Here is a 12,768-nt window from a genome sequence, read left to right as displayed (position 1 = left end):
ACCAACAAAGATCGGCAGGTAAATAATAAGCTTTTGGTGTTCATTAAAAAATTTTGTTATAATTTCTATTTTTTTCTCTTTCTGAATTTGGATTAATTTATTCTCAAGCCATATTGACTCATAAGAATATTATTTTTTGTTTACCAAGTTTTGATTGAACTTAGACTCATGGGCTATTGTGCTGTTTTTCTAACTGATAAACCTGTACCCTTAGCATTTAAACCAGTCATATATAACCTAAATATACACCTGTTTTATGTTCAAACCAGCCAGCCAGCTCTAGCCTCTCATGCTTGCCCTACGATATTATCCTAAAAATAAACAATCAAATCACCAAAATTTCAAAGCTATGAGATAAAGCATGATTAATTCAAAAGAATATGAATAATAAGAATTACATATGAGAGAATAATTTGAATGCTATAGGATTAATGTACGAAGGCAAAACTAGTTAGTAAGGAAGTTTTTTCAGCCAGAAAGTTTGATGCTTTATAGTTACATTACCATAAACCTCATCCAAGAGACCATTCAGCTGTGATTTGACATAGACTCACTCACCAATATGTTATAACTAGTCGGTTCTTTATGCCACTGCTATAGCCACTGAAATGGTCACTAGGTAGTCACTTGATAGAGTTGTTTGTTTCAGCTCTGTGTGTGCTGAGTTCAAATCCTACCTAGGACAGTTTTGCCTTTCATTTTTTTATTTCATAGTTGATAAATAAAGCACTGATCCAGTCCAGGACTAGAGTCAATTATTTGTCAGTTATTGCCTTCTTCCTATACACACATACTCTCTCTCTCTCTCTCTCTCTCTCTCTCTCTCTCTCTCTCTCTCTCTCTCTCTCTCTCTCTCTCTCTCTCTCTATTGTAACTTCATCAGATGAATGGGATAAGGAAAAGGCTTAGAGGAGTCAGTAACATTTATAACTCCAGCTAAGTCTCTGCCCTGGTTTGGGAAGTGGTCAATTTGACATCAACAATGTTCCACTTTGTTTCAGGTTCATTCCTGTGTACTGGATTTTTGTATAAAATTACAGCTGCAGAGGCAATATGTGATTGATCCTTACTCTTCTCATTTTTTTTACTCTCAATCCCTTTATAAGATTTGCCCCTGCTTGTAATCTCTTTCCATTTCCTATCCACTTGAAGGCTTTTGTTTGAACCAAACTCCAATGACCTTAATAAAATCTTTGGTTCAGAAATCCAAAATGAAGACCACCATAGATTTATCCCCAACTGCAAACTCACCAACTCATCCTGGCTGCTATTAGTGACAACCATCTCAGTTTCTGTGGTGATCAACATCATGATAGTGATTTTGTTTGCATATACTGACACAACTTTTCTACATGTTATTCTAAATAGAGTGTCTCTCAGTGGCTTCAACTTTAACAGCTGTGGCTCAAGCCAAAACATACGGGAGTGATGAGAGTGGATATCCTTGACAGACCAAGTATGTGATTCAAAATGATTTCAATAAGTAATCATTTAGTCTGATCACTGAGCAGATACCACTTTAGAATGAAGTCACCCACACTCTGAATATGGGACCAAGACCAGCTGATCTGAGAACTACCACCAAAAACTGATTCAAATAGACTAGATCACCACCAAAGCCACATTTATTATCCACCTTTTCTATGTTGTATCACTTGAGATGGAGATGAGAGAGGATGTTGTATCACTTGAGCTCTGTTACACACCACATAAGTCTACACAATCCCAACTATGCAACCAATGACAAGCACCATCCTCTTCTAGAACACTTTCATGAAAATCATAAACTCTAACATCATGGGTCAGAAATTGTCAATTATAATACTGAAAATAAATAATAAACATATACTCGAATGACTAAAATAGTATTGACTGGGACCAAATACTTTGCAATATTTTGTCACAACCCAGTGGCCTTTTGCCAAAATTTGAAACCAATATTTAGTTACACCCCTAAACATTGTAAAATCTAATTCTGCTGTGGTTGAATTTACCTGTCATCTCTTACAAATGTGCAGGGAATGGACATATTAAATTGCAAAAAAACAAGATTGCAAAAATCAATTAAATACTAGTCTTGCTACATTACATATATTATTTGGTCACAGCCATCCACATTCTGAATTTTCAAATCTGTTAGTAACAACTTAACGTTTCAATCCTCAGGGTTTCATAAAATAACAATAATCATCATCATCATTGTTTAACATCCAGTCTCCATGCTGGCATGAGTTGGATGGTTTGACATGGAGCTCGCTATCAGTGAGCTGTCTGAACTCCAATTGTCTGTTGTGACATAGTTTCTATGACTGAACACCCTTCCTAACATCAACCACATAACAGAGTATGCTGGATGTTTTTACATGTCACTGTCATGGGTGCATTTATGCAGCACCAGCATGGGTACGTTTACATGGCACCAGCATGGGTGCTTTTCAAATGGCACCAAGGTCCTATTCAAGAAGTTATATCTCCTTCCTATACATGTCATAAATTAACATTTTGCCTTAATCATGAAGAAATTACTTTTCACATTTTGAATTAGAATTTGATGATTACATGGTTTTTCTTTTTCATTTTACAGGAGGAACTAATATTCTTACTAAGAAAACTGCTTCTTTATTTTCGTGACTTACCAGCACAGATGGCACATTCATTATTCAATTATTTGGTATGATCTGGAATGTTAATGTTTGAAGATTTTCTTTCTGAAAAGAGTTTACTTTGAATTTTCATACATTGTATTTACTTGTCTGTTAAGTTGTTATTGTGAGAGTTGTTATGAGAGAGAGTAAGAGAGAGATGGTGGCATTGTGCCAGGGCACTCTCAAAGTACAAGGATAAGAATATAAATGGGATGGTTGAGTGTTACCAAGGGTGCATGAACTTAGGGAATAGGGAGTTCACATGAATGCAATAAAGTAGGGGATGCAGTGACTGGTGAAACCTGGGTATATGGAAATGAGGACAACAGTGGGCAGGGCAATGAGGACAGGATTGAGCTGCAGGAATGGAGGAAGGAGAAATAAACATAGTGCATGGAAAAGAGGAAATTATGAGGAAGAGAAGAGATGTAGTTTGATCTATTGGTGTACTGTGTGTCAAAAATTTTATTGTTATATGTGGGTGGAATACACAGCAATTCCAGAACTCAGTTTTGCTGAAGTGGGCGAGTTTTCTTTAGAACATCATATTGCCAGACATCTTGATCCATTGTCATCTCCACTGTGAGGCCCAGCATCCTGTGATTGGTCCTCACTACCTCATCCCATGTCTTCTTGAGTTTCTCTCTTCCACAAGTGCCATCCACTTTAAGTGATCAGCACTTCCTTTCTGTTTGGCATGCTGCATTTGATTCTTCTTACACCAACTTTTCTCTCATATATATGATTGTATATGTGTGTGTGTGTGTGTGTGTATATATGTTTGTATATAAGTTTATATATATTTATATTTAATGACAATATCTGAGAATGTCTCAAGATGTCTTCTGTATTCAAATGAAATATTTTAAATCTGTTAATTTAAAAAGAAAAATCTGTCATCCATAAAATTTTGCAAAATATTTTGAAAATTTTTTTCTTCAATTACTAATGCTCATTTTAATGGTGGATTTTCACTTTTTTTGTAGATTGGTTATGTTATATTCTATGTGCGAACACCATCTGAAGGTGGAAAGGAATGTATTGCTGGTGCTCTTTCTCTTCTATGGCAGGTTTGTAAATCATTTTAGACAGCTTAATTCTTGCAGTATATTTTAAGAGTTTTCATATTTAAAATTTTCTCAAAGTCATAACCGTGGGGTGTGACCAAGCATGCCATTCATTCTGGGGTGTATGGCCTATTGACCCCTCCCCTCCACATTCTGCTGCTTAATCATCCCCTCCCTTCTTTTTCCTTTTCTGTTTCTTTGTTTCCTTGCAGTTAAATTGTTATTACTTTGTCTCTTCATATCCTCCGTTCTCTTTCTCTTCTTTTATTTTTTCTTCATTCCTTCCTTCTTCCCCCACCCACCCTGCTCTCTCTCTCTCTCCATCTCTCTCTCTCTCTCTTTGTGCCTTTTAACAATTTCAAATGTAAATTTGTTTAGTGGATTCTAAAAACTAATTTCACTTTATGGTGCTTCTATTTTATGCTTAGATTATACCAAGTGTCGAAGAGATATATTTCAAAGATTTAAAGCAGACATTACGTAAAGAACAGTGTGATGTAAGTTGTTATTTTTTTAGATGTTACATTCATTCACATACATAATATATATTGTGTGTGTATATATATATATATATATATATATATATATATATATATATACGTACATAAATTACTTACATGTCTTCCATAATCTTTTAAAATTTTGATGGCATTCCTGTATTGTTACATCAAAAATTTGTATTTAACAAAGATTTTCTTTCACCTGATGATGTAGCTCAAATTCTGCATTATTCTGAATGAAATTTTTCGGATTGATGCAGACATGTAAGTAATTTGTTTATTATCAAATATGATAATATAAATTATTTGCATGTTTTTGAGTTACGAAACAATTTGTTGTGGTATTAGGATTTTTCTTACTGTTAAATAAAAGTTCATCAAAGTATTTCTCTGTCATTTATGTCTTTATACACTCCTTACCCTTTTCTCTTGTGTATTACTATATATTCTATAAGACTTGTACAATGATACATTAAGGAACTTTTATGAATACTACTGGATTACTTGAATTCATATATTATGACTTATGCACCCACAAACACATATATAAACATAATGTTTCTAGCTACAAACCCACCTACCCCCACACAGGGAATATATATATGTTTCCTGCTCTTTTCCACCATCATCCCTACTTACCTTCAATAAACAGAGTTAATTATTATTGGACTTGGGTTTCTGTCCATCTTACTGGACAATGTTACCAGACCAGTTCAGCACCTTGGACTTGTTTGTCAACAAGTGTGATACCACAGTGAACCAGTTTAACTTCCACAAGTGTTCTCAACAGCCCAACATCACCCTGGCCAAAGTCTCAGTCCAATACATTCTTTGATGCTGGGATGACTTTGTCATAAAATTGACTGACAAAGTCAGAGTTGTGATAGTTTATAATGACCTCTCCAAGATGCTGGCACTCTGACAACACCACCTCTTTATTACTCCTATGCTTCTGTCTGACACCCACCTACTAATAGCATGTGTCCTTCATCCTCAATCTTGTTTCTTCCTAACTCCTTCCACCATTACCAACTCATTTTCCAAACTCCCCACCCCTTTACCATTTATTTCCTCTCCTAATTTCATAAGCCTGCCAGTTCTAGCCACCCCATTGTGTATTCTTGTAAATGCCTTATCGAATTGATATCCAAGTATCTCAACCTCATCCTTTCACTCTTAGTTGCTCCCTTCCCATGTCCTATGATGCCCACTGTACCCATCAATTCCTCTGGTCTTTCCCATTTCGTCTTTACATGGATATTAAGTTACTCAACACTGTCACTCCTTACAAGAGTGGTCTACTGGGTCTCTAATACTTCCTCAACCATTGTGCCATCCTCCTACTCAGTACATTTCTCTATCTAACTGAGTTAGTGTTCATCCTTAATTGCTTCTCTTTCATGGGTGACATCAATTAATAGGTATCTGGGGTTGCTATAAGAATGAGAATGGATCCCAACTATATATGAGCAAAGTGCTTGACAATCTTTTAAATCAAGAAATTTCTGCATTAATCAACAATTATTTTAGTTAGTTATATTTTACAATGATTATTTATTTATTACTCTTCAAATTATATTCATTTCTGATTTATAATTTACATTTATTTTCAGCCTTTCCTTTTAGTTTCATCTAATGTTCCAAGTGCTAAAAAGATAATTGTGCATGGCCCAGATTTAGCAAGCATACCCTCTCAGTTTCCTATACAAGAGGTAATAATGCTTTCCTTTTCTTCTTAAACGTTTTAAGTTAATTTTTGCATTTATTGACAAAATTTGAATGTAATTTTCACAGCTGTAATTTATATCTGTTCTCACTGGTTGCAAATTTGAATAGCATATATTATGGTATCTTAAACTTATAGTCATTCTCAAAAGTAGTCAATTTTAATGGAAGTATAATTTGTTTAAATGGCTAAAACAGAAATTAATTGCAAACTTTAAGTATTATTGGTATTCTTCTCTGTCTGATTGAAAATTGGAATTTAGTTGGAGCACAACACATCACAGTTCTTGGAATCCCTTTAAAAAAAAAGTAAGAAAAGAAAAAAACACACACTTTCAAATTATAAGAAAACCAAAGATATTGGTTGCTTCTATGAAAGAGGATTTCAATCCCAAGTAAAAAAGACCTCAAAGATGTAGAAAAAAAACAGCTTTATTATCTTTAAAACACAACTGCCAACTCTGTTCAACAGTGTGCTGATCTTGACATCACTAACCTGGTAATTATAATTAACCAAAGCAAAGAGATTAATTTATTGTGTAACTTTTGCCATGTTACATAAAACAGTTGTAGCATAATGTAGTATTTTATATTTTACTGTTATATATTTGTTTTATCACTGACTTTTTGACTGCTTTTCAGTTCCAGGTCAATCCTGACTGAGTATACCTGCAATTTGGTGTTCCAGCAGTAGCTGTGAATATCTAGTATTAGATTGTCTAATGTGGCCTCTCTTTTTTATAGACAGTAGAGTGTGGAGGTACTTGAAGGTACTTAGCAGCTATTTTTAGCACTTAAAATTCCCTAGAATCACATACTAATACAATGTGTACAATGTGCTTTGAGTGAATTTACTTGCTGTTTTTGGGAGTTCCAGAGATCTACAGAGAATCTTTCATTTGCTGATTATCATATCTTATGATATTTCTGCTGCCCAAGTGGCATTCAGTTAGATTCTACATTTCAGTCCAGAGGTAAAAATATACCTCCTAGAATATATTTTTTGGTGTTTTATGAAATGAGTTTTTGAAATAAAAGTCTAAAAATGTCATTCTTATATTTCCGTATCCTTCAATATCTACCATTTTTTAAATTCCAGGACACAAAATTTTCTCAGATTCTCACTGATTCTCTGGATTTCTTCAATATCCCTGAAGACCAGCATAACTCTTACTTCATTGTGGACACAAAATCAAGTAAGATCCCCAAACATAAAAATTTTCACTTCTGTTTATAATATTCTTTTCTTTTCTAGGCACAAGGCCCAAAATTTTTGTGGGAGGCAAGGCTAGTTGATTAGATTGACCCCAGTATGCAACTGGTACTTAATTTATCGACCCTGAAAGGATGAAAGGCAAAGTCAACCTCGGCAGAACTTGAATTCAGAATGTAAAGACAGATGAAATACCTATTTCTTTACTACCCACAAGGGGCTAAACACAGAGATGACAAACAAGGACAGACAAACAGATTAAGTCGATTATATTGACCCCAGTGCATAACTGGTACTTATTTAATCGACCCCGAAAGGATGAAAAGCAAAGTGAACCTTGGCGGAATTTGAACTCAGAACGTAACAGCAGACGAAATACGGCTACGCAATTTTGCCCGACGTGCTAACGTTTCTGCCAGCTCGCCACCTTAAACACAGACAAAATACCGCTAAGCATTTCACCCAGCGTGCTAACGTTTCTGCTAGCTCTCCGTCTTATTTCTATTTATAATATTGAACCAACTTAGGTTGAGTTAAGAAACCCTGATTTGTCGTAACCATACTAAATTGTCTTCATTAACTTCCAATAAGCACCATTCGACATAAAAATAAAATGTTAAAAATGTTTAAAATACTTCTGTTGAAGCTATATATAAGTTTGTAGAACTTCAAAATAAATGTCATTCTTTTTACTGTTTTTGTTATTGCACTCGCTGAATATTTGATATTTATTTATCAAATATATTTACTTGTATTTTTTTGTTAATTTGACAAATCCCAACTTTACTTTCAGATCATATGCACAACTTGAATTCATATGTACGTGACTTTTATTTTTTCCATCGAAATATCTACCCACAACTGAGCTTAGTTCATATGAACCCAGATGCTGCCTTTCAATCACTACAAAAACAGGTACATATTTAGTTCTTTAGTTTGTTTTAGCTACCATGGCTAAGGCCATGCTGGAGCACCAACTTTAAAATAGAACATTTTGTCTCAATGTCATCTCTATGTATATCAAGAGGCCTTGTGTTTGTAGTGGATTTTCAGTGTATGTGTATCTTTAATTGATGAATCAATAAATTCATGAAAACTGTTTTACTTTGGTTGTTAGCATTTTGTTAGTGGCTGAGCTGGTTTCCAAGAAATATATCTAGATGTATTTTTAAAACCTTAGGGGGAAAAACCTTGATCATATTTCATACTTCTATAGGGAAACAGTTTTACCACTGATAATCTTTGAGCAATAAGACTGTTGCAATATAGATTCCTGTTACAAGAGTTTGTGGAAAGTACAATACATTCTATTCTGCTTCTTCCTCTCGCTCTCTCTCCCTCCCTCCCTCCCCCTCTCTCTCTCTCTCTTTCTTGCACATGTATTTATACATACATACATATAGACATTCATACACTCATACATGTATGCATGCATACAACAAACCTTGGAGAATGGAGTTAGAAAATCATTTTTAAAACTTTGTTTACAATTGTAAACATAATATTCTTTACATTTACAAAGTTTTGAGGAATTATCTCAGGCATTAGCTCATGGAAATTAATCAATAGTTGCCATCATTGGTTACATTGGATAGTGATGAAATAGTTGTAAATGATGTATTAAAATGATTTGCTAACTCCATTCTTTGATACTTGTTATTATACATACTCCATGGATATTTTGCAGATTTCTGGATAATTGGAGTGGTGACATTTAAAATCTTCCCACTTTTCAGTTTTCAGGCAGCTGATGTCCATAGAAGTGTTTCATATGATAAAGATAATCCCAATTCACTTGCTATGTATAATGCATGTATACATACAGATATATATATATATATATATATATATTATATATATATATAATATATATATATATATATATATATATATATATATTTTTATTGTTAGAAAATCTCTGTTCAAGACAGAAGCAGTATACAACCAAAAAGTAGTGTCTATTGCCACTTTAAGTGTGTGTTCTCTAAGAACTGATAATACTGCTACTTTAACCCCATGAAGACATCTCTTCCACCTGGTTATTTAGTGTGCATTCACACTCAATATTTATAATACATATATATCACTCCAGATTTTTATCTTTTTCCTAATAATTTCTGCTAATAATGAAAGTACACTGTCCTAACTTGAATTTATTTAAATTCTATTTTCTTTGTAGGCTTTTGTCTTAAAGTTTGTAGAATTTGGCAAAGTACTGTTTAGTAATGCTGTTTTACAAAGTACCCAGTCACACCAGGTAAATTTTTATGCATATTTCATCATATTCCTTTTTATGTTATTTTTTAATTCTATGTTTAAATTTCATAAGTTAAAATTCTGTTTGTTGATTTTTGGATAACTTGCTGTATTTTTATTATGATTGAGATAAATGATGTGGATCTATTCTTTGTAATCAAACTGAATTTGATCAAGAAATTCCTAAAATTATTGTAAACCTTTCATGTGTGCACATGCATATTGGCTATCTGATTACAGAAATTTCTAATCATAATTTGTCTTGTTTTAGCTTCAAAACCATGTTTCATTCTTGCATGAAGAATTTATGAAGCTTCCAACTTTTCCACGTAAAGCATTGGAAGCAGAATTCAATTTGTACTGTGGAAACTGGGGAAAGGTAGGATCAATTTGAGAATTATGTTGTTTTTTTTAATCCATACACAATGTTAGACTGGGATTTTTTTCTACATCCCTTAAAGTATGTGTAGTTTCAAGTAATATGGAACACAACGGAGTTTCATATTATACAACAGGATCATTTTTGAAAACAAATATGAGCAACAATTATGTAAGTTTAGGGCTACCAATCTACTAAATGTTGCAATAAGAATTTGACAAAATAATACAAAGAGGTTTGTAGCAGTCTTCAGCAAACTTATTGGTTCAGAGCAAATTTGTGCTTTTACCTTGGGGTAGTCATAGAGAACTACCTACAAGTGCTGAGAGACATCAATGAGTTAGATCAAAATATAAGTTTGGTTAGAATTATCTTAAATTTAACCTTTGCCAGTGCTGAACATTAGTATATCTTCACAGTTTTTATGATATTGAGATTTAAACTGATTTTCTGAATTGAAATATGTAGGACAGTGTTTTCAGCAGTTAATATGAACATCTGCACAGTGACAAAGATCCTAGCAATGCTGTCACGTTTCAGGACCAGTTACTGCAACATCCTGGGTTTTGGGAACCCACAGCTTTTTAATATTCTCCTAAGAACCTGAGGGACCTACATAAAGTGGATGTAGGTGTGTTCAAATCAAAACTGGATCTCTTCCTGTTGAGAGTCCCAGATGAACCTACCTCATGGCAGGAGGCGCAAATGAGGGTAGTGACATCAAACTCCCTTATTCACCAAATTCCACATATCAGAGGAGGCTCTCAATAATAACAGTGTAGCAAAATGGCAGTGCCCCAGCATGGCCACAGCTTTGAGCTAAAACTGATACAATAAAAATTTTTTAAATGTTTTAAATCTGAATATATATTCGAAATTAGAGATTCTTTCATTAAACATATCTACCCTCATTACTTTAAGGTGGCAAGCTAGAAGAATCATTAACATGCCAGGTATTTCATCTGTCTTCACATTCTGAGTTCAAACTCTACTGAGGCCAACTTTGCCTCTTGTAATTTTGTGGTCAATAAAATAAGAACCAGTTGAGCACTGGGGTCACAGTGATCAACTTACCCCTCCTCCGAAATTTCTAGCTTTGTCCCACAATTTCAAAACAATATTTAAAACATATTGTAAAACATGAGAGTTAAGCATAATCCTTCCTATATAACAGGATGATTTCTTCACAGTTGTAGAACTATCATAAGAAATCAATGTTGTTGTTGTTAAATTGTAGGGTTTAGAAACATCACCAAGAGCAAATATCAGTGACAAAATGCTTGCTTGCAGGATTATTTTGGGGCACTTGTTCTTAAGAGCAGTTCTGCATTTATGGATATTTTTGGTTGACAGTCTAATGAATTAAGTTGCTTGGAATTTGGCTTGAATCTGACCTTCAGATGATAGTTAAGAGAATCACAGATTTATTCCATTCCAAGGTTAGCTAAACAGATCATATGAGTTGTTAAATATCTCAGATATCAATAAAATGTGAGTGGAAATAAAGAAAACTAAGGCTAGACATTAAATGTGACTGAAAGAGACTCCTAAAAGCTCTTCTGACGTGCTCTTAGATCAGGAATGTTAAATAACTTCTGGATAATATTGGCCTTGTAACTATACTTGGAAGCACTTCCTTTCCAAAATAATTTCTAAAAACCATGGCCTAGCAATTGTGCAATGGTTATGAAAAGTTAAACTGCAATAGTATACTAGAAAAGTGCTTCATATTTAATGTACAATCCTCTCTTTTGAAGGGGTAAAATAATCAATAAATTTATATTTAGGCAAGAATCAAACTGTCTGTGTTAGAAATAATTTCATACTTGTGTAAGGAAGCCAATCTATGTCTCTGAGTAGGTGAAGGGTTTGTGTGGACAAATGACTGAAATGTTTGAGGTGCTAGAGATATATAACATAATATATAACATATATGTAACATAATATAACATAATATATAACATAATATATCCTCTCATATTTTCAAATATTATTTGAGTAGATAAACACAGATATAAACATCTCATTCCTTCCATAGAATGTTTATAAAATATTAGTGGATGGAACAAAATTGGTATGGTTGAGAATAGGATTCTGATGTGGTGAAACATAGATCACATATTGATGTAGACCTCTCTATATAAGTGTGTCTCTGAGGAACATATAGGAAAAGCAATATAACTGAAACTTTGGAAGTTTGATTCTTCATAAGTTGTAAATTTTATTTGATAATTTAAAATACTTATTTATCCCTTCTATGAGACATCTTATGAAGAAATCATGTCATTGTTGTTTGGAGATGGATAGTTCTTTTTAAAAGTTGCTGCCCTTCTGGATGGGTGAGAGAACTACATCTTACTTGGTCACCTCAGTTTTGGAATGGTTTTCTAAGGTTGGATGACCCTCCTAACACCAACCATTATACAAGGTGCGTTTTTTTATGGCACAAGCACTTGTTAGGTCACTTTGTAACTCACAAAACTAAGGAGCCTGAGAGGAAAAGTGAAACAAAGAGTGATGATAAATATTGAGCAAAAACTGAGGTGTTATAAATGATTAAAGTATGATATGAGAAGCAGATTTATTGTTATTAGAGAATGTTAGAAGAGGGATAACAGAATGAACAGCATCAGTGGGTAAGTAATGAGAAGTAAAAATGTAGAACCAGAAGTTAGTGAGAGAGAGAGAGAGAGAATAAGGTGGGGAGGGTGAGTGTAGAAGAGTGGTAGAGAAAATGAGCATGATAGAGAGAGTGAGAGAGAGATGCAAAGGGGTGTCAAGAAGGTGGTGGATTTATAGGAAGGGGTCAGTAAAAGGAAGAAAGTGATGAGAGGGTGTCAAATGGTGAAGAAGCCATGGTAGGAGAATTTTTGTGAAATAGAAGCAGGAAAAAGTTGTCATAGAGGTGAGTGGAGGACAGTGGATGAATGCAGTGAGAGCATCCCAGCCATCACCTTAGTTTTCATATTCTCTACACCATGCT

The 12,768-nt window shown here is 34.0% G+C and overlaps 1 protein-coding gene across 2 annotated transcripts in view; it reads left to right on the top strand.

The window, feature by feature from the left end:
• Positions 1–12,768, top strand: part of LOC115225425 (protein unc-80 homolog) — a 318,484-nt gene that overhangs the window by 216,905 nt on the left and 88,811 nt on the right. For both annotated transcript variants that reach the window (XM_036498583.1, XM_036498580.1), the window contains 9 exons: positions 1–18; positions 2,585–2,671; positions 3,632–3,715; positions 4,141–4,209; positions 5,826–5,924; positions 7,037–7,133; positions 7,944–8,065; positions 9,330–9,407; positions 9,678–9,785. The exon at positions 1–18 is cut by the window's left edge and continues 83 nt beyond it. In XM_036498583.1, the coding sequence (XP_036354476.1) occupies positions 1–18; positions 2,585–2,671; positions 3,632–3,715; positions 4,141–4,209; positions 5,826–5,924; positions 7,037–7,133; positions 7,944–8,065; positions 9,330–9,407; positions 9,678–9,785 (762 nt within the window). The remainder of the gene's footprint in view (positions 19–2,584; positions 2,672–3,631; positions 3,716–4,140; positions 4,210–5,825; positions 5,925–7,036; positions 7,134–7,943; positions 8,066–9,329; positions 9,408–9,677; positions 9,786–12,768) is intronic.

This window comes from Octopus sinensis, linkage group LG2 (genome assembly GCF_006345805.1).
Source record: "Octopus sinensis linkage group LG2, ASM634580v1, whole genome shotgun sequence".
NCBI lineage: Eukaryota > Metazoa > Mollusca > Cephalopoda > Octopoda > Octopodidae > Octopus > Octopus sinensis.
Note: the sequence above shows the minus strand (reverse complement) of the source record. Positions and strands in the feature narration are given on the sequence as shown.